General features: G+C 43.8%; 1 protein-coding gene across 1 annotated transcript in view; it reads left to right on the forward strand.

Moving 5' to 3' along the window:
* LOC120054936 (single-stranded DNA-binding protein 2-like) overlaps positions 1-19,793 on the forward strand; it is an 89,692-nt gene extending 69,899 nt beyond the window's left edge. Inside the window, exons 5-17 of the mRNA XM_039002695.1 lie at positions 7,972-8,061; positions 12,986-13,045; positions 13,282-13,345; positions 13,434-13,504; positions 13,728-13,795; positions 15,937-15,985; positions 16,166-16,201; positions 16,576-16,630; positions 16,930-17,000; positions 17,093-17,171; positions 17,429-17,457; positions 17,653-17,751; positions 18,083-19,793. Of these exons, the coding sequence (XP_038858623.1) occupies positions 7,972-8,061; positions 12,986-13,045; positions 13,282-13,345; positions 13,434-13,504; positions 13,728-13,795; positions 15,937-15,985; positions 16,166-16,201; positions 16,576-16,630; positions 16,930-17,000; positions 17,093-17,171; positions 17,429-17,457; positions 17,653-17,751; positions 18,083-18,112 (801 nt within the window). The 3' untranslated portion in view covers positions 18,113-19,793. The remainder of the gene's footprint in view (positions 1-7,971; positions 8,062-12,985; positions 13,046-13,281; positions 13,346-13,433; positions 13,505-13,727; positions 13,796-15,936; positions 15,986-16,165; positions 16,202-16,575; positions 16,631-16,929; positions 17,001-17,092; positions 17,172-17,428; positions 17,458-17,652; positions 17,752-18,082) is intronic.
* The last annotated feature ends 6,455 nt before the right edge of the window (positions 19,794-26,248 follow it).

Below are 26,248 nucleotides of genomic sequence, written 5' to 3' on the forward strand. Positions count from 1 at the left end.
GGGTCAGGAAGGTGACCAAGAACCCAATGACCACTCTGACAGAACTACAGTTTCTTGGCTGAGATGGGATAACTTGCCAGAAGTACAACAATCTCTACTGCACTTCACCAATCTGGGCATTTTGGGAGATTGGCCAGACAGAAACCACTCGTGAGAAAAAGGCACATGTCTGCACGCCTGGAGTTTGCATAAGGCAAAAGATTCTGTGGTCTGATGAGACAAACATTTAAGTCTTTGTCCTAAAAGCGCAAATCATTGATGAGAACCTGCTTCAGAGTGCAAATGACTTTAGACTGGGGCAAAGATTTACATTCCAACAGGACAATGATCCCCAAGCATACAGCTAAAGCAACACTGAAATGGCTTCAGAACAAGAATGTGAAAGCCCAGCCAAATACATTTGTAAAAATGTATAAAATCATGTTTTTGCTTCATCATTATGGGGTATTGTGTGTAGATTGGTGAGAAAATAAATACATGTAATACATTTTTAATTCAGGCTGTAACGCAACAAAATGTGGAATAAGTCAAGGGGTATGAATAATTTCTGAAGGCACAATATACAGTGCATTCAGGAAAGTATTCAGACCTCTTGACTTTTTCCACATTTTGTTACGTTACAGCCTTATTCTAAAATGTATTATATAGTTTTTTTCCCTCATCAATCTACATATCCCCATAATGATGAAGCAAAAACAGGTTTGTGGAAATGTATTACAAATAAAAAACTGAAATACACATTTACATAAGTATTCAGACCCGTTACTCAGTACCTTGTTGAAATACCTTTGGCAGCGATTACAGCCTCTAGTCTTCTTGGATATGACGCTACAAGCTTCGCACACCTGTATTTGGGGAGTTTCTCTCATTCTTCTCTGCAGATCCTCTCAAGCTCTGTCCGGTTCGAAGGGGAGCATCGCTGGACAGCTATTTTCAGGTCTCTCCATAGATTTAGATTGGGTTCAAGTCCGGGCTCTGGCTGGGCCACTCAAGGACATTCAGAGACTTGTCCCGAAGCCACTCCTGCATTGTCTTGGCTGTGTGCTTAGGGCGTTGTCCTGTTGGAAGGTGAACCAACACCCCAGTCTGAGGTCCTGAGCACTCTGGAGCAGCTTTTCATCAAGGATCTCTCTGTACTTTGCTCCGTTCATCTTTCCCTTGATCCTGACTAGTCTTCCAGTCCCTGCTGCAGAAAAACATCACCACAGCATGATGCTGCCACCATGCTTCAACGTAGGGATGGTACCAGGTTTCCTCACGATGTGACGCTTGGCATTCAGGCCAAAGAGTTCAATCTTGGTTTCGTCAGACCAGAGAATCTAGTTTTTCATGGTCTGAGAGTCATTTAGGTGCCTTTTGGCAAACTCCAAGCGAGCTGTCAGTTGCCTTTTACTGAGGAGTGGCTTCCGTCTGGCCAGTCTACCATAAAGGCCTGATTGGTGGTGTGCTGCAGAGATGGTTGTCCTTGTGGAAGGTTCTCCCATCTCCACAGAGGAACTCTGGAGCTCTGTCAGAGTGACCATCGGTCAGGTCATCTCCCTGACCAAGGCCCTTCTCCTCAGATTGCTCAGTTTGGCCGGGCGGCCAGCTCTAGGAATAGTCTTGGTGTTTCCAAACTTCTTCCATTGAAGAATGATGGCGGCCACTGTGTTCTTGGGGACCTTCAATGCTGCAGAAATGTTTTGGTACCCTTCCCCAGATCTTGTCTCGACACAATCCTGTCTCGGAGCTCTACGGACTATTCCTTCGACCTCATGGCTTGCTTTTTGCTCTGACATGCACTGTCAACTGTGGGACCTTATATGGGGGCTCCCGAGTGGCACAGCGGTCTAAGGCTTATATAGAAAGGTGTGTGCCTTTCCAAAACATTTACCCCAAGGGTACTCCAATCAAGTTGTAGAAACATCTCAAGGATGTTTAATGGAAATAGGATGCACCTAAGCTCAATTGAGTCTTATAGCAAAGGGTCTGAATACTTATGTAAATAAGGTATTTCTGTTTTTATTTAAATACATTTGCAGAAATGTCTAAAAACATGTTTTTGCTTTGTCATTAGGGGGTATTGTGTGTAGATTGAAGAGGAGAAAAGTTAATTTAATCAATTTTAGAATAAGGCTATAAAGTAACAAATTGTGGAAAGAGGGAAGGGGTCTGAATACTTTCCAAATGTACTGTATATAGCACAGTGTGAACACTTTTTGACCAGAGGCATAGGGAGTTTGGAATGCAAGGTCACTCTGTCAACCTGTAGAATGGATGCTGAGGTTTTAGTGTAATACTAGACTGTCCTGAGATCAGTGTAACAGTATGGTTAGCATAGTGTAACCCTGTAACAGTATGGTTAGTGTAGTGTAACCCTGTCCTCCAGAGTGGTGCTGTGAATAATTTAGATGACAAATGAGTTTGCCAGGAGGTCCAGGTGTTCTTCTGAGTGGGAGGGGTGAGAGTGTTTCCACTGCTTCAGGTTTCCTCAGTCACATCGCACACCTCAGAACTCAAAACTTAAAAAGGTCCAATGCAGCCATTTTTATCTCAATATCAAATCATTTCTAGGTAACAATTATGTACCTTACCATGATTGTTTTCAATTAAAATTTCAAAAACAAACAAACAGCTTCTTAGCAAAGGGCAATTTCTCAAGCAATAATTTAGCTAGGACTGTTTCGGGTAGCCTTCCACAAGCTTCCCACAATAAGTTGGGTGAATTTTGGCCCATTCCTCCTGACAGAGCTGGTGTAACTGATTCAGGTTTGTAGGCCTCCTTGCTCGCACAAGCTTTTTAAGTTCTGCCCACATATTTTCTATGGGATTGAGGTCAGGGCTTTGTGATGGCCACTCCAATACTTTGACTTTGTTGTCCTTAGGCCATTTTGCCACAACTTTGGAAGTATGCTTGGGGTCATTGTCCATTTGGAAGACCCATTTGCTACCAAGCTTTAACATCCTGACTGATGTCCTTAGATGTTGCTTCAATAGATCCACCTAATTTCCCATCCTCATTCCCAAGGATGGGACTGGGTGCTGCTGTTGCACTCTGGAAGACGAGGCCATCTATTTTGTGAAGTGCACCATTCCCTCCTGCAGCAAAGCACCCCCACAACATGATGCTGCCACCCCCGTGCTTCACGATTGGGATGGTGTTCTTTGGCTTGCAAGCCTCCCCCTTTTTCCTCCAAACATAACGATGGTCATTAAGGCCAGACAGTTCTATTTTTTTTTTTTACATCAGACCAGAGAACATTTCTCCAAAAAGTACGATCTTTGTACCCATGTACAGTTGCAAACCGTAGTCTGGCTTTTTTATTGCGGTTTTGGAGCAGTGGCTTCTTCCTTCCTGAGCGGCCTTTCAGGTTATGTTGGGAGCTTGTTGGGAGCTTGTTGTGTAGACACTGTCTGTGTAGTGTGTTGCAGGGGGCTTTGGGGCTGGGAGCTTGTTGTGTAGAGACTGTCTGTGTAGTGTGTTGCAGGGGCTTTGGGGCTGGGAGCTTGTTGTGTAGAGACTGTCTGTGTAGTGTGTTGCAGGGGCTTTGGGGCTGGGAGCTTGTTGTGTAGACACTGTCTGTGTATTGTATTGCAGGGGCTTTGGGGCTGGGAGCTTGTTGTGTAGACACTGTCTGTGTAGTGTATTGCAGGGGCTTTGGGGCTGGGAGCTTGTTGTGTAGAGACTGTCTGTGTAGTGTATTGCAGGGGCTTTGGGGCTGGGAGCTTGTTGTGTTGAGACTGTCTGTGTAGTGTTTTGCAGGGGCTTTGGGGCTGGGAGCTTGTTGTGTAGAGACTGTCTCTGTAGTGTGTTGCAGGGGCTTTGGGGCTGGGAGCTTGTTGTGTAGACAATGTCTGTGTAGTGTGTTGCAGGGGCTTTGGGGCTGGGAGCTTGTTGTGTAGAGACTGTCTGTGTAGTGTGTTGCAGGGGCTTTGGGGCTGGGAGCTTGTTGTGTAGAGACTGTCTGTGTAGTGTATTGCAGGGGCTTTGGGGACTGGGAGCTTGTTGTGTCGAGACTGTCTGTGTAGTGTGTTGCAGGGGCTTTGGGGACTGGGAGCTTGTTGTGTAGAGACTGTCTGTGTAGTGTATTGCAGGGGCTTTGGGGACTGGGAGCTTGTTGTGTAGAGACTGTCTGTGTAGTGTGTTGCAGGGGCTTTGGGGCTGGGAGCTTGTTGTGTAGACACTGTCTGTGTAGTGTATTGCAGGGGCTTTGGGGACTGGGAGCTTGTTGTGTCGAGACTGTCTGTGTAGTGTGTTGCAGGGGCTTTGGGGACTGGGAGCTTGTTGTGTAGAGACTGTCTGTGTAGTGTGTTGCAGGGGCTTTGGGGCTGGGAGCTTGTTGTGTAGACACTGTCTGTGTAGTGTGTTGCAGGGGCTTTGGGGCTGGGAGCTTGTTGTGTAGACACTGTCTGTGTAGTGTATTGCAGGGGCTTTGGGGACTGGGAGCTTGTTGTGTCGAGACTGTCTGTGTAGTGTGTTGCAGGGGCTTTGGGGCTGGGAGCTTGTTGTGTAGAGACTGTCTGTGTGGTGTGTTGCAGGGGCTTTGGGGCTGGGAGCTTGTTGTGTAGAGACTGTCTGTGTAGTGTGTTGCAGGGGCTTTGGGGCTGGGAGCTTGTTGTGTAGAGACTGTCTGTGTAGTGTGTTGCAGGGGCTTTGGGGACTGGGAGCTTGTTGTGTCGAGACTGTCTGTGTAGTGTGTTGCAGGGGCTTTGGGGCTGGGAGCTTGTTGTGTAGAGACTGTCTGTGTGGTGTGTTGCAGGGGCTTTGGGGGCTGGGAGCTTGTTGTGTAGACACTGTCTGTGTAGTGTGTTACAGGGGCTTTGGGGCTGGGAGCTTGTTGTGTAGACACTGTCTGTGTATTGTATTGCAGGGGCTTTGGGGCTGGGAGCTTGTTGTGTCGAGACTGTCTGTGTAGTGTATTGCAGGGGCTTTGGGGCTGGGAGCTTGTTGTGTAGACACTGTCTGTGTAGTGTATTGCAGGGGCTTTGGGGACTGGGAGCTTGTTGTGTAGACACTGTCTGTGTAGTGTGTTGCAGGGGCTTTGGGGCTGGGAGCTTGTTGTGTAGACACTGTCTGTGTAGTGTATTGCAGGGGCTTTGGGGCTGGGAGCTTGTTGTGTAGACACTGTCTGTGTAGTGTATTGCAGGGGCTTTGGGGACTGGGAGCTTGTTGTGTAGACACTGTCTGTGTAGTGTGTTGCAGGGGCTTTGGGGCTGGGAGCTTGTTGTGTAGACACTGTCTGTGTAGTGTGTTGCAGGGGCTTTGGGGCTGGGAGCTTGTTGTGTAGAGACTGTCTGTGTAGTGTATTGCAGGGGCTTTGGGGCTGGGAGCTTGTTGTGTAGAGACTGTCTGTGTAGTGTATTGCAGGGGCTTTGGGGCTGGGAGCTTGTTGTGTAGAGACTGTCTGTGTAGTGTATTGCAGGGGCTTTGGGGACTGGGAGCTTGTTGTGTAGACACTGTCTGTGTAGTGTGTTGCAGGGGCTTTGGGGCTGGGAGCTTGTTGTGTAGACACTGTCTGTGTATTGTATTGCAGGGGCTTTGGGGCTGGGAGCTTGTTGTGTAGACACTGTCTGTGTATTGTATTGCAGGGGCTTTGGGGCTGGGAGCTTGTTGTGTAGAGACTGTCTGTGTAGTGTATTGCAGGGGCTTTGGGGACTGGGAGCTTGTTGTGTAGACACTGTCTGTGTAGTGTGTTGCAGGGGCTTTGGGGCTGGGAGCTTGTTGTGTAGAGACTGTCTGTGTAGTGTATTGCAGGGGCTTTGGGGACTGGGAGCTTGTTGTGTAGACACTGTCTGTGTAGTGTGTTGCAGGGGCTTTGGGGCTGGGAGCTTGTTGTGTAGACACTGTCTGTGTAGTGTGTTGCAGGGGCTTTGGGGCTGGGAGCTTGTTGTGTAGACACTGTCTGTGTATTGTATTGCAGGGGCTTTGGGGCTGGGAGCTTGTTGTGTAGACACTGTCTGTGTAGTGTGTTGCAGGGGCTTTGGGGCTGGGAGCTTGTTGTGTAGAGACTGTCTGTGTAGTGTATTGCAGGGGCTTTGGGGCTGGGAGCTTGTTGTGTCGAGACTGTCTGTGTAGTGTATTGCAGGGGCTTTGGGGCTGGGAGCTTGTTGTGTAGACACTGTCTGTGTAGTGTGTTGCAGGGGCTTTGGGGCTGGGAGCTTGTTGTGTAGACACTGTCTGTGTAGTGTGTTGCAGGGGCTTTGGGGCTGGGAGCTTGTTGTGTCGAGACTGTCTGTGTAGTGTGTTGCAGGGGCTTTGGGGCTGGGAGCTTGTTGTGTAGACACTGTCTGTGTAGTGTGTTGCAGGGGCTTTGGGGCTGGGAGCTTGTTGTGTAGACACTGTCTGTGTAGTGTGTTGCAGGGGCTTTGGGGCTGGGAGCTTGTTGTTGTTGTGTATCCCCATGGAGGAGGCTGCTGTACTGTGGGGGCAGGGAATATCTTGGTAATGTTTTTCTTGTTGCTTTATTTGGCAAAGGCTGCCTTGTCAGCAGGTCAGGTAGATATTTCTCCCCCCCTCTTTCTTGCGCACATGAACACAGGTACACACACTCTCTCTCCCTCTCTTTCTCGCTCTCTTTCTTTCTCTCTTACTCTCAGCAGACTCAGCAGACCTCCAGGCTGCCAGTGAGTGAAAAGCATGCTGGGTAAACTGGAGTTAGAGGAGAAACAGAGGCAGGGGAAAGAACAGTAACACTTCCAGAGAGTGCATTACTTTGAACACACACACACACACACACACACACACACACACACACACACACACACACACACACACACACACACACACACACACACACACACACACACACACACACACACAATTATTGAACACACCTTTCCTGAACAATGTTCTCCACCACTGAGCCATCCATCCATACCTTCATCTGTTTAAGCCAAATACACAAACTCTGTTTACACATAGAGCAGTACCTTATGAAATTAAATGGCTATTTCAACACAAGAATTGTATGTATGCTGTCCCCAAACATTAGTGGGAGATACAAAAGAGGATGACATGGGAGTGTGGGGGGGTAAGTTGAGCGGGGGGAGGGAAGGGAGGAAAAGGGGTGTAGTTGACTGTTATCTTGGCTCTGATTAGTAACTGTGTTGCAGTCTGACCTAAAAAGTCAGCCAGCGGAAACTTCAGAGAGTTTGGGTCTGTCTCACAGCGACTTTTTACACCCAGTCTATGCCTAAGGAGAGAAAGAGAGAGCGAGAGAGAGAGAGGATGAATGGACAGGGAGAGAGAGGACTGAAGGGCGGTAACTATCTTTCCTGTCACTCACCACTGTGTCTGATAACACCTCTTTGCAGACCACCAGCATTTTGCTTCCCTCCTCTACCCTTAAATACGCTCCTGTCTGTGGCCATCTCCCTGCCTCCCTGCCCATAGCCATTGTCTGGTGGTATGTTTGGGACTTGGTAATATTGGGGAGTTTGTAAAATAGCACAGGAAGCAGTCCGAGGCAGTGGTGAAATGTGCCCGCACCGCCTGTCTGGGGGAAAACAAATAAGGAGTAAAAATAACCAGGGAGGCCGGCAGAAACGCACAGGAAAGAGACCACCGAGACAGAGGAGGGAGGCTCGTTTGATCATGACATGATAACAAAGAAACTGGGATACTGTTATGATTTGATCCTGTATAATAAGTAGAGTCATGCGCTGGATTATGGATATTCCTAGGGTTCTGGGAGGTTGAGTTTGCCAAGATATTGTGGGATATTGGTGGCAATTATTTTGGTCTCCTGGTGGTGGGATGTTGGATGTCTTTGGAACATTGTTAGATTGGTGTGTCACTGATACACCACCACCACCATGGTCTAACATCACTTACTCTGTGTGTGTGTGTGTGTGTGTGTGTGTGTGTGTGTGTGTGTGTGTGTGTGTGTGTGTGTGTGTGTGTGTGTGTGTGTGTGTGTGTGTGTGTGTGTGTGTGTGTGTGTGTGTGTGTGTGTGTGTGTGTGTGTGTGTGTGTGTGTGTGTGTCTTCCAGAGTGCAGCAGCAGCACCCAGTCCCATCCTTGGGAACCTTCCCCCAGGAGAGGGAATGCCAGTGGGTCCTGTACCTCCAGGATTCTTCCAGGTACACACACACACACACATTGTTGAATTTATAAAGCAGATCTTCCCTGTGCTCTGGCTGAATGGGCTACAGGGAAGTATTTAACATGGCACTCAGCCGATTGCTGTGCGTCATTGCGGTGACCACACAGTTCCTGCTGTGTTATCTTGTGTGGGAGACAGAAAATGGTTGTCTATCAGATTAGTAACTACAGATTATGACCAACAGAACGTTCTGTCCTATAGCCAGAACAGATACCACCGACACCAGGCAGGTACTCTCACTATTGTCCAATGCGTCATTAATGGCAACCCCTTGTCTTCAGGACTTTGGTTTTGAATTGAAGCAGAAGAGGTGGAAGGGTATGGCTAGAGGAGTTGAGTTGGGAGTTACCATGGAACTGCAGAAAAAACTAAAATCTTCTGCTGAACTGACTGGATTGAAGTAGAATCGAGATCATCCCTGCTAGTTGATCTTATAACAGAGCCCATCTTCAATACCCATGTCCCTCCATAGACCCTCCTACCAGCTGCATTAGATGGTAGATTAGCTTTGTTAGATGGTCATGTCAAGGGGAGAGTGTTAACTCTGTGTGTGTGTGTGTGTGTGTGTGTGTGTGTGTGTGTGTGTGTGTGTGTGTGTGTGTGTGTGTGTGTGTGTGTGTGTGTGTGTGTGTGTGTGTGTGTGTGTGTGTGTGTGTGTGTGTTGGTTGGTTGGTTGGTTGGTTGGTTGGTTGGTTGGTTGGTTGGTTGGTTGGTTGGTTGGTTGGGTTAGAGGAGGCTACCTGTACTTCATCCTCTTACAACAACACTACATGTTCACAGAGACTAATTCAATCATCTTTCCATTTGTGTATGTTTTAGCAATACATGGACTTGACGCTCTGTAGCAAGGAGTTGATTTGATTTTGTGTACAGTACCAGTCAAAAGTTTGGACACGCCTACTCATTCCAGGGTTTTTCTTTAGTTTTACTATTTTCTACGTTGTAGAGTAATAGTGAAGATATCAAAACTATGAAATAACACATATGGAATCATGTAGTAACCAAAAAGCAAATCAAAACATATTTGGTATTTGAGATTCTTCAAAGTAGCCACCCTTTGCCCTGATGACAGCTTTGCACACTCTTGGCATTCTCTCAACCAGCTTCATGAGGTAGTCACCTGGAGTGCATTTCAATTAACAGGTGTACCTTGTTAAAAGTGAATTTGTGGAATTTCTTTCCTTAATGCGTTTGAGCCAATCAGTTGTGTTGTGACAAGGTAGGGGTGGTATACAGAAGTATATTTGGTATACAGAAGCTGGTATTTGGTATACAGAAGCTGGTATTTGGTAGAAGACCAAGTTCATATTATGGCAAGAACAGCTCAAATAAACAAAGAGAAACGACAGTCCATCATTACTTTAAGACATGAAGGTAAGTCAATGCGGAACATTTCAAGAACTTTGAAAGTTTCTTCAAATGCAGTCATAAAAACCATCAAGCATTATGATGAAACTGATGAACTGGCTCTCCTGAGGACCGCCACAGGAAAGGAAGACTCAGAGTTACCTCTGCTGCAGAGGATAAGGTCATTAGAGTTACTAGCCTCAGAAATTGCAGCCCAAATAAATGCTTCACAGAGTTCAAGTAACAGACACATCTCAACATCAACTGTTTAGAGGAGACTGCGTGAATCAGGCCTTCATGGTCAAATTGCTGCAAAGAAACCACTATTTTAAGGACACCAATAAGAAGAAGAGACTTGCTTGGGCCAAGAAACATGAGCAATGGAGATTAGACCGGTGGAAATCTGTCCTTTGTTCTGATGAGTCCAAATTTGAGATTTTTGATTCCAACCACCGTGTCTTTGTGAGATTCAGAGTAGGTGAACGGATGATCTCCGCATGTGTGGTTCCCACCGTGAAGCATGGAGGAGGAGGTGTGATGGTGTGGGGGTGCTTTGCTAGTAACACTGTCTGTGATTTCTTTAGAATTCAAGGCACACTTAACCAGCATGGCAACCACAGCATTCTGCAGCGATACGCCATCCCATCTGGTTTGTGTTTAGTGGGACTATCATTTGCTTTTCAACAGGTCAATGACCCAACACACCTCCAGGCTGTGTAAGGGCTATTTGACCAAGAAGAAAAGTGCTGGAGTGCTGCATCAGATGACCTGGCCTCCACAATCACCCGACCTCAACCCAATTGAGATGGTTTGGGATGAGTTGGACGGCAGAGTGAAGGAAAAGCAGCCAACAAGTGCTCAGCATTTGTGGAAACTCCTTCAAGACTGTTGAAGCTGATTGAGAGAATGCCAAGAGTGTGCAAAGTTGTAATCAAGGCAAAGGGTGGCTACTTTGAAGAATCTAAAATGTAAAATATATTTTGATTTAACACTTTTTTGGTTACTACATGAGTCCATATGTGTTATTTCATAGTTTTGATGTCTTCACTATTATTCTACAATGTAGAAAATAGTAAAAAAATAAAGAAATACCCTTGAATGAGTAGGTGTCCAAACCTTTGACTGGTACTGTATGTGTGCATGTTAGTGTGTGTGTGTCTGAGCACTATGAGCTTCCTCTCTTAGGCAGTCAGTCTCTCCATTACATTAGTCAGTCGGCTGGTAGCGCATTGATTAAATGTCATTAACAGTCCAACTCAATAGCTCACGTCTGACTCTAAGATCAATAGCCTTCGTGGCAATTTTTCAGATCAGCTTTTCAGAAATCTCAAACTTGAGTCAAAACTCACCCTTTTCCACCACCTCCTCTGTGTTGTAAAGTCAATGTCCATTTAATTTGGATCCAAACAGAGAGGAAAGCAGGTAGCAGAGGGACTGGATGTCAACTGGATGTCACTGCCACCTAGTGGTGTGTTATGGTACTGCCCCCTAGTGGTGTCTAATGATACTGCTCCCTAATGGTGTGTTATGGTTCTGCTCCCTAATGGTGTGTTATGGTACTGCACCCTAGTGGTGTCTTATGATACTGCTACCTAGTGGTGTCTTATGATACTGCTCCCTAATGGTATAATACTGCTCCCTAGTGGTGTCTTATGATACTGCTCCCTAGTGGTATAATACTGCTCCCTAGTGGTGTCTTTTGATACTGCTCCCTAGTGGTGTGTTATGGTACTGCTTCTCTGTAGCTCACATAATTGGTTGCGTTTGGTTCAATAGCGGTGCGTGGGTAAAATCCCTGTGGAAGCCAAGCCAGTAAAAAAGCCATATTCCAACCTATGTTGTGATAATTGTGTTATTTTCTCTATAACCCATTCGTTCATATGCCACCATGATATACAATAAAGCCGAGACAACAAAAAGACAAAAGTCACACAGCGGCGGAATAAATTCAACTACACATTAGTTTTTTTTCATCACAAAACCAGAGAGCAACATATTGCATGTAACAAACAGTTACATGACCCACAGCATGGTCAGCCAGGCATGTTTTAGACAGTTTACTAAATAACTACTGATTTAGAACCGCAGAGTTGCCGCAAGTCAGCATAAAGACAACAGGAGCACTGCCTCTGCTATTCTAGCACCATTTACACTTAAACATTATCAAATCAACCAGGCTATAATACAGTGAAAACAAACTTAAAGATACCGAAAATTATTTAGTCCAATCAATCTTGCTATATATCATGTGGCTGTCCATGGTACTGATTTCTTTCTGTGTGTGTGTGCGCGTGTAAGTAAAAAATGTTGACTCATCCTACTTGTAGACCAATGCCATCCACCTCTCTTTCATTTTGGCAAAATGGTCTATCGCTTTGTCATACAGTATGCTTTAAGTTTTTGTTATCATAGGCAACCTAGCTAAAATATTTTGCTAGCCTAACTTCCTTGCATGGGCAACAATGAACCAGCTAAGTTAGCTAGCTAGTTAACGTGAGCCTAGTCTACATCTAGGCTACATATTGAACTTAATTTGTCTCAGGCCAGTGGCACAATATATTAATTTATGGTTAGATCAGAATCACCTTCATAATCATACAGAGAATGTACAGAGAATTAAGTCAAAACCACAAGTTCAAATCCCCATCTTCATCCATGTCTTAGGAAAAGGTTGATTTAGCAAGCTAGCTACTACAGGACAACAACAAAAACAGACCAGAAACAGAAACGTAAAAAATAAATAAAAATGTTTGCGTTGAATGTGATTTGATTGGTGTGAAGCCAAATCCAAACTGCCGTCCCTTGGGGGGTGTTTTACTGTGCCAGGACAACCCAAAGTTGAGCTCAGCTGAACGCTGATTGGCTAATTATTTTATACTTTTTTTATCAAGGGAAGCCAAATGCTTGCTGGCATCAATCAATCAAATGTTATGGCGGCATACTCTTTTGGTCCAGACAGCATCAAATACATGGGCTACACATACTGAGACAGTGGGGCGCTGTTTCCCTTGCTCGGATGACTTTTCCGGTGAGATTCAGCTGCTTGCGAATTGAAGGGAAATTATGAAAACACGGATAGACGAAAGATAAATTATTTGATCCTTTTTATTTTTGAATTTGTCTAATATTTGGGGAAGCCTTCCCTTGGCATCCATGAATACACACAACTGGTTTGGTTTAGTTTGAATTGACCCCAACATTTATGGGACAGTTCATTGTGTGTGGTGTAGACATTGGATAGCAGACACACACAATAGCAACATTATATTTCAATCACAGAACACAAACGTGTTAATCCTACAGGAAACACACTGAAACATACATATAGTAGTTAGTCATGGGAGTGTAGAAGTGTCATAACCGACTGTCATACTAACATTGTTAGCATTCATTATCATATACTTTATCTCTTTCCATCGGACTTTATCTCTCCCTAACTCTATCGTCCTCTATCCCCCCTCTCTCTTTGTGTGTGTACTGGTATGTGTGTGCATGCTTGTAACCCTGTGTGTATGTTTGTGTGTGTGTTTGTTTGTGCGTGTGTACCTTCACAGTCGTTCATGTCACCTCGTTATCCTGGTGGGCCCAGACCTCCCCTTAGAATACCTAATCAGGTAAGATCACTGATGCACAGACACGCTCCTCAGGCTACAATAGGATATGTACCCTCATCTTCTTTATTTCCCTTCACTTATATCTGCTTCTCTTTATATCTTATTTGACTACATTATATTGTCTTGTCTTACCCTCTTTGACCGGGTTTGGACATTATTGTCTGTATAGCCCCTTAGCTTTAGTTGTTAATGATGTTGTGTTATATTCTGTGATGATGATGACGATTTCGGCTCAGGCAATGGGGGTTCATGGTAACCAGCCTATGCTACCCAGCGGAATGGACCCCACAAGACAGCAAGGTGTGTGTCACACATACACACCACAGACTCTTACTCACATACACACACATACAAGGACTGCGAGCTGATGGCGCTCTGTTTTTTTCAGGGCATCCAAATATGGGCGGGCCCATGCAGCGAATGACTCCACCCAGAGGGATGGTCCCTCTTGCGCCACAGGTATGTGATTGGATGAAATCTCCAGGTTTGCATAAGTTTAAACTCCTTCTGTAACATTAGCGTATGTTTGGTTGTTTGTGTTTGTAGGTGGGTGAATATATTTGTTTTTATGTGTGGTAGTATACAATAGTAGTATTTCTACTCTCCACCTGTGGATCCTGTTTGATTTGTGTACATTACTTTACAGTAGTTTGACCTTTGACCTTGGGTTTCTCTTTCCCAGAACTACGGTGGAGGGATGAGACCTCCTCTAAATGCACTCGTCGGCCCTGGGATGCCTGGCATGAGCATGTGAGCACTCTGTCATCAATACACACAAACACATACACACACTACACTACACACACACATACAGTGCATTCGTAAAGTATTCAGAACCCTTGACTTTTTCACATTTTGTTACGTTATAGCTTTATTCTAAAATGTATTATTGTTTTTTGTCCTCATCAATCTACACACAATAACCCATAATGACAAAGCAAAAACAGGTTAAGAAACTTTTGCTAATTTATATAAAAAACTGAATTATCACATTTACATAAGTATTCAGAACCTTTACTCAGTACTTCGTTGAAGCACCTTTGGCAGTGATTACAGCATCGAGTCTTCTTGGGTATGATGCTACAAGCTTGGCACACCTGTATTTGGGGTGTTTCTCCCATTCTTCTCTGCAGATCCTCTCAAGGTCAGGTTGGATGGGGAGCGTTGCTGCACAACTATTTTCTGGTCTCTCCAGAGATGTTTGATCAGGTTCAAATCCGGGCTCTGGCTGGGCCACTCAAGGACATTCGGAGACTTGTTCCGAAGCCACTCCTGTGTTGTCTTGGCTCTGTGCTTATGGTTGTTTTCCTGTTGGAAGGTGAACCTTCACCCCCGTCTGAGGTCCTGAGCGCTCTGGAGCAGGTTTTCATCAAGCATCTCTCTGTACTCAGCTAGGTTCATCTTTCCCTCGATCCTGACTAGTCTCCCAGTCCCTGCCGAAAAACATCCCCACAGCATGATGCTGCCACCACCGTGCTTCACCCTAAGGATGGTGCCAGGTTTCCTCTAGAAGTGACGCTTGGCATTCAGGCCAAAGAGTTCAATCTTGGTTTCATCAGACCAGAGAATCTTGTTTCTCATGGTCTGAGAGTCTTTAGGTGTCTTTTGGCAAACTCCAAGTGGGCTGTCATGTGCCTTTTACTGATTGGTTGTCCTTCTGGAAGGTTCTCCCATCTCTACAGAGGCACTCTAGAGCTCTGTCAGAGTGACCATCGGGTTCTTGGTCACCTTTCTGACCAAGGCCCTTCTCACCCGATTGCTCAGTTTGGCCGGGCAATCAGCTTTAGGAAGAGTCTGTGTGGTTCCAAACTTCTTCCATTAAAAGAATGATGGAGGCCACTATGTTCTTGGGGATCTTCAATGCTGCAGAAATGTTTTGGTAACCTTTCCCAGATCTGTGCCTTGACACAATCCTGTCTCAGAGCTCTACGGACAATTCCTTCGTCCTCATGGCTTGGCTTTTGCTCTGACATGCACTGTCAACTGTGGGACCTTATAGACAGGTGTGTGTCTTTCCAAATCATGTCCAATCAATTGAATTTACCACAGGTGGACTCCAATCAAGTTGTAGAAACATCTCAAGGATGATCAATAGAAATAGGATGCACCTGAACTCAATTTCGAGTCTCATAGCAAAGGGTCTAAATACGGTAAATAAGGTATTTCCGTTTTTCCCCCAAAAACTTTTTTCACTTTGTCATTATGGACTATTATGTGTGGATTCCCTAGGATTTTTTACTTTAAAAATATATATTTTAAAATAAGGCTGTAACGTAAAAAAAAAATGGAAAAAGTCATGGGGTCAATACTTTCCGAAGGCACTGTACATTTGTATTTATTTTATTTTTATTTAACCTTTTATTTAACTAGGCAAGTCAGTTAAGAACAAATTCTTATTTACAATGACGGCCTACCCCGGCTAAACCTGGATGACGCTGGGCCAATTGTGCGCCTCCCTTTATACATACACACACTACACACAAAAACATGTGCACACACGCATGCGCGCACACACACACACAATGAACAGACACAGCACTGTAAACATACAATCCACACCGTCCTTTAACTCTTCCCCCCAAAGGATGTGGTTACGCAAGAGTTCTATAAAAACAATATTTCCTCAATCCCTCACTAGATACGATCACTACCCTCAGAGCTGATTATGATTGGATGTGGTGTCCTCTCTTCCTTTCTCTGGCCTCTAAATGATGTGTTCTTGCCAATACTGTTGACGGGAAATAGAACAACCCAGGACTGTGTAAGAACAGAGTGAACTAAAATGTGTGTGTGTGTGTGTGTGTGTGTGTGTGTGTGTGTGTGTGTGTGTGTGTGTGTGTGTGTGTGTGTGTGTGTGTGTGTGTGTGTGTGTGTGTGTGTGTGTATTTTAGGGGACCTGGTGGGGGTAGACCTTGGCCAAATCCTCAAAACGCCAACTCAGTGAGTAACCAGAAAAACAAACTTTAACACAACCACCAAGACAGATACCTAAATAAACCACAATAACAATAAAACAGCAAATATATCTATATATTTTTTTAAACATACATTTCCTGAAGAGAGGATTTGAATAAAGAGAAATGTTATTTTCTCACTCTCTCTCTCTTTGTCTGTCTGTAGATCCCCTATTCCTCTGCGTCTCCGGGGAGTTATGTGGTATGTATATAGTATGACCCTCTGTATAGTATGACCCTGTATATAGTATTCTTATTTACATTATTGTGTTCTTCTTATTTCTTATTTTTATATCTTGTGTTTTTGTTCTACCCTGTTATTTTTGGCATTACATTGTTATTGATAACTGCATTGTTGGGATTAGGGCTAGCAAGAAAAGCATTTCACTGTACTTGAGCATGTGACATTAAAACTTGATACTTGAAACTATGTGACTGGAAGTTGGTTGTCTGTATTTGCCTGTTAGTTACAAGGCAGTATATAGTGTATTGTCTTTATAGATATTAGGAGCATTGTATTGTTGGTGTGTAGTTGCTGTGAGGCATTAATCTCCCAATTATCAACTCTCATTTTAGGGTCCGCCGGGAGGAGGGGGGCCACCTGGTACTCCAATAATGCCCAGCCCAGCAGGTAGTGTGTGCGTGTGTGTGTGTGTTTGGGGGCCTTGACCTGAGTGGGGCTAATGGATGTATGTGTGGGGTTAGACAGGGATGCATTCACAATGTTACAAACTGACTTCAGCGATTTGGTCTGTGAAACAACTTAACTGTATATATCTGGCCTAAAGTGTGACTTTACCTGAAGTCAGTTGCCTATTTGGCTTATAGTATGTTAAAGTTTCTAGTGGGTACTTAACCTGAGGGGATGTGTGTGTGTGTGTATATATGTATACTGTATGTATGAGTTGTGTACACTGTGTTTCCTGTCAGACTCGACTAACTCCGGTGACAACATATACACCATGATCAACACAGTCCCCCCTGGTGGAAACAGACCAAATGTAAGACAACTTAACCATCATTATGTGTGTGTGTGAGTGTGCGTGCGTGTGATTTAACTGTTTAATACTGTTTGCTTGTGTTTTGGACTTAGTTTCCGATGGGTGCCGGTGCAGACGGTCCAATGGGAGGGATGGCAGGAATGGAGCCACATCACATGAATGGATCGCTAGGTAACACTTAGGGCTCTATTCAATTTGTAAAGCTGAAGCATTTATGGAGCGTTTACCATGAATGCAGTCTCTAAAGCAGGAACATTGCCTTTAAATTTCAATCACGCTATGAAGCTGAATAGAACCCTTAAACAGACACACACACACACACAATTTGAGCTTGTTCTTAACTCACTACACTAGTCTTTTGAAGGGCAACTTGATGTGTTTACTGAGACTGTATAGTAGTAATGCCCTTCTCTCTCCCAACTACCCAGGGTCTGGTGACATGGATAGCCTCCCTAAGGTAGGAGAAGACTCCAACCCAACCCATACCATTAGTCATTTGCACCAATCAATTATCAGGCAGAATTTTGTAGTGATTTGTATGTGGTTGAAATATTGGTACTACCGTTAATGGTTAATCTACCCTATTTCATATGTATGGTATACAGATAGAAATATCATCTATTATCTATGTTGTGTGATTGGTCCTGATCAGAACTCTCCTGGTAGCCTGAGTATGAGTAACCAGCCGGGGACCCCCAGAGATGACGGCGAGATGGGGGGCAACTTCCTCAACCCCTTTCAGAACGAGAGCGTGAGTCCATACCCGCACCCACAGAAGTTATTCCAAGGGCCAGCGACACACATTTTAGCAGTAGGACTAAAGATTATCTTTACCAACTTTCAAAATGAACATTAGCCTACCAACTGTACATTTTTTACATGGTGTTGATAATAAATATTAAAGGGCATGGACACTGAAAGGCCCCATTACCAACACAATGTTTCACCAACCACCTCAGGTGTGTGCAGGGGAATTTCAGTGCGTGTACCCTATTTGTTCATACCATAAAAAGTGATGTTTGGCTTCATAAGAGTATTGATAATATTTACATAACCCCCTTTGTCCATCTCTCTCTCTGTAGTATTCTCCAAACATGACGATGAGTGTGTGAAGGCTCCGCCAGCTGGTCAGTTAGTGGTGTGGATTGGTGGAAGAGACAGGACGTGATGTCATCTATGCCCAGTGGCTCTTCCTCTCTGTGCCCTCCCTACCAGGACAGTGGACCCAGGCCTCGTTCTCCCCCTGGCCTCTCTCGATCTGTGTTTGTTCTCTTCTTCTGTTTCCTCTCACTTTTACACTTGTGACCTTCTGCTTCGTTCATCACCTACCATCAGAGACTGTATGAAAGGAACCTCCATTCTAACAAACCAGGAAATAAAAATCCCTGTATATTTATAAATGTATGTCACTGTGCATACTCTCAGTCATGCTAACACAGAAAGATGTACCATGCTCCACCATCTTGTGGAAAAGACACTGAAAACCCTCAAGTGTAAAGAAATCTGAGCGGATAGCTTTCTGGCCTGTCTCCCCACCTGCATTCGTTATGAGTCTTGAGATTTGATGGGCATGATGGCAACCACAGTCTATGATTGGATGAATTATATTGAGATGACAACTTCAGTCTCATTGGATATACAACAACCTGGGATAAAGCCTATTTAATGGTATCCTCCGTCTCTCATTGGATGAAGATTATGGCAACCACAGTCTTTGATTGGAGAGGGGTGACAGCTTCAGTGATATGAGATCTTTGTCCCACAGTGAACATTCACCAATGTTTTTTTTGTTTCACCTCCATACACTTGAATCTGATGTGCTATAGAGAGAGAGAGCGAGAGAGAGATCATTCAGTACAGTATGGGCCATGTTTTCAATTTCGTTTTTTATTGGTTGGTTGATTTTGTTTGGCGTGGTGAATGGTTTGAGAATGTACTCCTGCTTGTTGAGTTGTACACGGTGTAAGTGTACTGGCTAGAGAGTACTGTAAGGTCACATCTTATCATTTACTGGGAGCAATGTTCATATATCTTATATCTATGTCTTGACTACGGGCATCAACACTTAAAAACAAATAGAGATTTGCCAATCTAACGATGACACATCTGAGATGGAGAGAACAGAGAAAATGCAAGCAGTTGGTTGTCTGAAAGAGAACTATTTTCTGCCTTGTCAAAAGGATGCAATGTCTGTTATGATTTTTCAAAGAATGCAAGACTGTAGATTGAACGAAAAAGGAAAACTAAAAGTGCAGCAATTGGTGACAATGGTTGTAGGGATTTTTGTGTGAAGGTATTATTAAAAACATGCATTTAAATCATTCTCTTAATTAATTTATTATTGTCATCCGGAAAAACTGTGATCTTAATGTATTTGAGAGTATGTGTAGAGGTAAAATAGCTGTGTTTTGTATTATTTTAAACCTAATCCTCAGCCCATGTTAGTTTATTACGATAATATTTAGTCCGTGACGATATTATTTAGTCCAGGATTTTACTATTCCCTCCCGTAGATCTAAATCTCATGAATCTAACTCCTCTTCTTTATGTATCTAACACATGGAGGGATGGACAGAAAGAGAGAACGAAAGAGAGAGTGGAAAGATGAACTAGGGGACACCAATACAGAGCCGTTTGTTTTAATGTTAGTTTAAAGTCACAAGTATGAATAATGAAAGATGCATATTTTTTTCGTTTAAATTTGACAATTTACACATTTTTGGATTCCAAATGTTGGTTATGTTTATTTCCATTTGTGATGTGTTCATTTTCTTCCTTTTTCTGTTATTCTTTTTTTTTTTTTTTTTTACCTCTTTATGTTTTGTAAATACACTGAGAAGTACTACATGGGTTTTGAATATGCTGGTATAAAGCTTCTCTTCCCTCATTAAAAATGTTGACTCCTTGTGTATGTCTAATGTGCATGCATGTGTTTACACAGGCAGCTCAATTATTTTACTTTTTACCCCTTTTTTCTCCCCAATTGGTAGTTACAGTCTTGTCTCATCGCTGCAACTCCCATACAGACTCGGGATGTGTCGGAGGAAACACTGTCCAACTGATGACCGAATACAGCTTGCAGGCGCCCGGCCCACCACAAGGAGTTGCTAGAGCACGATGGGACAAGGAAATCCCTGCCTGCTAAACCCTCCCCTAACCCGGACCAATTGTGCGTTGCCTCATGGGTCTCCCGGTTACAGCCTGGGACCTCTGGGCCGGTGGGCCGCCTGCCTTATACATGTTTTACTACTAATAAAAAAGTTGGCTGAAGGTTGAGCGACACGGGCCAATGGGCTCCTTTCCCCCAGGCCCTATGGTCTATTGAAAACGAACGTCTATGCAACAGCTCGAGAACTAGCTACAATAGAAAATGGAAAAGCAAAGTAAAAAACGTAAGGGTGGGGCTGAAAAGTTAAGAGACAAAAGATTCAAAAGTCTTCACTCAAAGCAAGTAAATGTAAAAAACTAACCGACTTATTCGGGAGTAGTACTAGTACCATTGCCACCGCCGCTAACATCGACGTGCTAGACTGGCAAGAGGAAGATGCCACAACCCGGTTCGCAGGTAAAAGAGTAGACGGAGAGAACAGCGAAGCCAAAGACAGTGCCACCGAAGTGGTAGATATGTGTTACAAATACAACATGTTATATCAGAATTTATGAGTGAAATGCAAATACTATTGGTCAGCTACAGATGTGTAAATGTACCAGAAAGAAAGAATTGAGGTAAAGACGTACAGTTACTGGTGTTTTACTGGTGTTCAAACCCGCCAGCGGAAAAACTCAAATTTGACGCCTAGTAAAGCTCTGAATGCCTAACGTTAGATTTCGCCATCCTATGGGGATTTTTGTGGGAAATGGCAATCACTTGAGTATCAGTGATTTACTGTCGTATAATTTTACTTAGCTAAAATAAGCATTTTCATTTGATTCTGATTGTTTTTGCCTTGTCGTTCTAAACGCTAAATTGCATTAGACATATACAAACGTTAATTAGCAAATTTTATTTCATGTCTATACAGCCATTGGTTGCAAATAGTATACATATTGTAAATCGAATCAAGTCCTTTCCCTCTCAAATTCATATTTTGTGCTTGAGAATATGGCTACAGTGATTTGCTAGCTATGATCCTCATCGCCACAGTTCCTACCACTTCACCTCTTACTAGACAATGCATTGAAACTCATCATCATGCCAACAGTCCGGTGTGAACGGCGAGTAAAGCCACACACAAAAAAGTTGTCATTCATTCACTTGACATGAAATAGTTGGCTGCTGCTGTGTTTTTATAGTTTTTCAAAATGTCGCCTTTATTAGTTAATTTATATATTATTGTAATGAAACGGCAGGGAGCAGGTCTCGAACCCTCGACCTTCTAGCCCGAAGTCCAGCGCGTTATCGACTGTGCCGCAAAAGCATGCTCAAGCGGCAGAGTTGATATCCGAGCTAATAAACCCAGGGTCGTTACACTACTCCCTCTTTTCAAAGAGCGCGTCCTCGCGCTAGCTTGCGACTCTACGTCTTACAGGAACGCGCTCACCGGCCAGGCACACGCACTGTCGTGGATGCAAGGTCCGATCACCTCTGACACCAATGTAATGAAACAGCAGGGAGCAGGTCTCGAACCCTCGACCTTCTAGCCCGAAGTCCGGCGCGCTATCGACTGTTCCGCAAAAGCATGCTCAAGCGGTAGAGTTGATTTCCGGCTTATAAACCCAGGGTCATTACACTATTTTATTCATATTCAGGTTGATGATAGGTCCAGTCCAGTTTCAGTGGAAGAGAGCATTGAGGTTGATGACAGGCCCAGCCCAGTTTCAGTGGAAGAGAGGACCTTTGGGGTTGATGACAGGCCCAGTCCAGTTTCAGTGGAAGAGAGAGTCAGGGAATGCCAGGATGCCAGACCAACTTTTGATTATTTCAAGAGACCCCAGTCAGATGACCTAAAAACATTTTTTTGCAGAAATCAAAAAACTCTGTGGTACAGAGAGTTTTCTGTTTTAAAGACGGCACCAATCGGAAATGGCTGTCATACAATGAAGAAAGCCATGCGTTATACTGTTCAATTTGTGTGGCATTTGCGAAGCCTACTGACAGCAGTATTTTTATGAGTGGAATGACAGATTGGAAACATGTTCACCAAAGGGTAGAAGAGCATGAGAAGGGCAACACACACAGAAGTAGTGCTGAAGCATACTTTTTAAGGTCCTCCAAAGCAGACATTCAAAGTCTGCTCGGTGGCAGTCAGGTGTCGGTGGCAGATAAAGTCCATAATTTATGTCCCACAGAGAGCAGGTATGCAGGAGAAGGCAGGTGCTGGAACGTGTCGTAGACATAGAGTGAAAGTCATTGGCAAGAGGGGGCTCAGTTACAGGGGAATCAGTCTGAGGCTGCGTATACATTAGAGGACACCAGTATCGATCACAGTAATTTCTTGGAGATGATAATACCGCCTTGGAAAGTATGACGTCTGCTTGAAAGAAGATCTCACTGAATGCATTGAGAAAAGCAAGAACCTACATCGGTCTGGGGCAAGAAGCAGAGGTTCTCTAATCACACTCCTCTCAAAAAAAGACGTTCAAAACCGTCATTCACACAATTCAGAGCATTATCCAAGAGACCATGTCAAGTGAAATTGAGCAAGCTGGAATGTTCTCTGTCCAGATCGACACAACTCAGGACATAACTTCTCAAGACCAGTGCTCTGTCATTGTGAGACATGTGACAGACGTCGTACAAGAGAGGCTTGTGGCTGTTGTGAAGTGTGAGGCATCCACTGAACAGTACTTTGTCCAGTTGTTGACACATGCCGTGGATAAACTAAAATTAGACATGAGCAAGTGCATTGGCAATGCTACGGATGGAGCATCCAATATGCAGGGCAAAAATAAGGGCTTCTCTACTCTGTTATCCTCAAAGTCCCCCAATCAAGTGCATGTATGGTGCTATACACATGTCCTTAATCTGGTTGTCTGACACAACTGAAATTGAACTGAAATCTTAGCAAGTGGGTCACTGTTTGCTCTCCTTAGCGACATTGCTGTGTTACTCCGTGAATCCTACCAAAGGATGGATGTGTGGGAGAAGAAGAGCCAGGACAGGCGACACAGACACCTATCTCCAATCGGAGAAACACACTGGTGGGCTAAGGATAGTGCTTTGAAGAAGGTCTTTGGATCCTTTGGAAAACCAGACCAGGGTCTCTATGGTGAAGTACTCCTCACACTATCAGCCATACAAGGACAGGCCAACATGAAGACAACTGTTCGGGTGAAGGCAAGAGGATTTACTGAGGCTCTTCTCCGGTATGAGACAATACTGACAGCTCAAATATTTCATTGGATATTTGAGAACACGTCACCACTGTCCAAATAACTGCAGACAAGTGGGATGGACATCCTGTCTGCCCATCGAATGGTTGTGGCTACACAGGAAACCCTGAAAGGCATGTCAAGAGACTTTGACACCATTAAGGCAACTACAGACACATTTGTTCAGTTTGCAAATAAGAAGATCAAAGAACAGGATGAAGACACAGAGTTGAAGGAGGTGGAAGCCACTCTGCCACAGAAAAGGGCAAGAAAGAAGAAAATCATGTCTGGAGAGATGGCTCAAGATGAAGCTTTGACAGAGGCAGAGAGTGCCTATAAAGTCCACAATCCAAATTATGGATACAGTCACAGATAGTATCCACAGGAGATTTCTGTCTCATGGCACTCTATATGTTGACCTAGCCCTTTTGGACCCTAGAAACTTCTCCCAAATAACATCCAATGGTCTTCCAGAGACAGCCCTTCAAAAGCTTCAGCAAATGTTTGCTTCGATTTGATAGCCGAGCAACTGTTGACAATTTGCAGTGTGAGCTGAGGAGCCTCGCTGTACAGTAGAAAAGACTGAAAAGTTCAGGATTGGAGGACTCCATGACCAGGACATTGGAGGATGTCCCTGATGGAAATGAAGATGAGGTGGAAATGAAGAATAAATGCTGCTCATCCTGCAAAGAATATCGACTGTGTTGTTACCAGATGCTGAGACGGTACAACCTGCTGACTGATGCATACCATATCCTTGGCCTTGGATACAAGTTCCTACTCACTTTCTCAGTGACCCAGGTAGCTTGTGAGCGAAGTTTCTTTACCTTAAAGTATATCAAGAGCAGACTCAGGAGCAATCTCTCACAAGAACACCTAGAGGCCTTCATGCTGATTTCCACTGAGAAGGGCATGCTAATGGCCCTGGATACTGACATGGTGATCGATAGAGTTGGAGAAAAAAGAGCTGTTGAGAAAATTGCTCCTCCAATAAGGTAGCTGCGACAAATTTCCTATAACATGCTTACTTACCATTATTTTACTCCTACATTTCTAATGTCTCTTCTTCCTGTCTGTAATATTGCTGTCCAGTACTTTGACAGAGTGAAGCCAGCCAGCTGACCCTGAGCAGCAGTTCACTTCTTACGGCTGAGATCGGCTGAGATCCCGTTAACGGGATCGACTTGACAACAGCCAGTGAAAGTGCAGGGCGCTAAATTCAAACAACAGAAATCTCATAATTAAAATTCCTCAAACATACAAGTATTTTACACCATTTTAAAGATAAACTTGTTGTTAATCCCACCACAGTGTCCGATTTCAAAAAGGCTTTACGACGAAAGCACACCATCTGATTATGTTAGGTCAGTACCTAGTCACAGAAAAACACAGCCATTTTTCCAGCCAAAGAGAGGAGTCACAAAAAGCAGAAATAGAGATAAAATTAATCACTAACCTTTGATGATCTTCATCAGATGACACTCATAGGACTTCATGTTACACAATACATGTATGTTTTGTTCGATAAAGTTCATATTTATATCCAAAAATCTTAGTTTACATTGGCGCGTTATGTTCAGTAATGTTTGGCCTCCAAAACATCCGGTGATTTTGCAGAGAGCCACATCAATTTACAGAAATACTCATAATAAACATTGATAAAAGATACAAGTGTTATACATGGAACTTTAGATAAACTTCTCCTTAATGCAACCGCTGTGTCAGATTTCAAAAAAACTTTACGGCAAAAGCACACCATGCAATAATCTGAGTACGGCGCTCAGACACAAAAACAAGCCATACAGGTACCCGCCATGTTGTGGAGTCAACAGAAATCAGAAATAGCATTATAAATATTAACTTACCTTTGATGATCTTCATCAAAATGCACTCCCAGGAATCCCAGTTCCACAATAAATGTTTGTTTTGTTCGATAAAGTCCATAATTTATGTCCAAATACCTTCTTTTTGTTCGCGCGTTTAGTTCAAAAATCCAAATTCATGACGGCAGGCCAGACGAAAAATCTAAAAATTCCATTACAGTTCGTAGAAACATGTCAAACGATGTATAGAATCAATCTTTAGGATGTTTTCAACATAAATCTTCAATAATGTTTCAACCGGAGAATTCCTTTGTCTTTAGAAATGAAAAGGAACGCAGCTACCTCTCACGAGGGCGCGCCTGAGTGAGCTCATGGCACTCTGCCAGACACCTGGTTGAAACAGCTCATTCCCTCATCCTTCACAGTAGAAGCCTGAAACAAGGTTCTAAAGACTGTTGACATCTAGTGGAAGCCTTAGGAAGTGCAATATGACACCATAGACACTGTATATTGGATAGGCAAACCTACAAACCTCAGATTTCCCACTTCCTGGTTGGATTTTTTCTCAGGTTTTTGCCTGCCATATGAGTTCTGTTATACTCACAGACATCATTCAAACAGTTTTAGAAACTTCAGAGTGTGTTCTATCCAAATCTAATAATACTATGCATATCTTAGCTTCTGGGCCTGAGTAGCAGGCAGTTTACTCTGGGCACCTTATTCATCCAAGCTACTCAATACTGCCACCAGCCATAAGAAGTTAAACATTTCTGTGACTTAGATTTTGAATAGTCAAGTAATAGGGATTTTTTTTTTTTTTCATAAATAATAGACTCACGCATTACCTTTAGCTACAGAATATCTCATCATGGTGAGTTTCCATCTCCTCCCCTCTACTTCAGAGAGAGGGACTGTCAGTTTAATTACATATGTTTAGCTGTGAAAACATATTACAATCGATGTTCCTGAACAGATTTCACTTGGGTTTCCGAAATTAAGCACTGGGTAGCTGCAGGAACAGGGTTGGAGAGCCCATGGTATACATAGTGTGTGCGAAATATTACCTGTGGCGCAGCAAAATTACCTGAGCGAAAAACTTAACGTGGGAAAGTG

The sequence above is a fragment of the Salvelinus namaycush genome, chromosome 1 (genome assembly GCF_016432855.1).
Source record: "Salvelinus namaycush isolate Seneca chromosome 1, SaNama_1.0, whole genome shotgun sequence".
Taxonomy (NCBI): domain Eukaryota; kingdom Metazoa; phylum Chordata; class Actinopteri; order Salmoniformes; family Salmonidae; genus Salvelinus; species Salvelinus namaycush.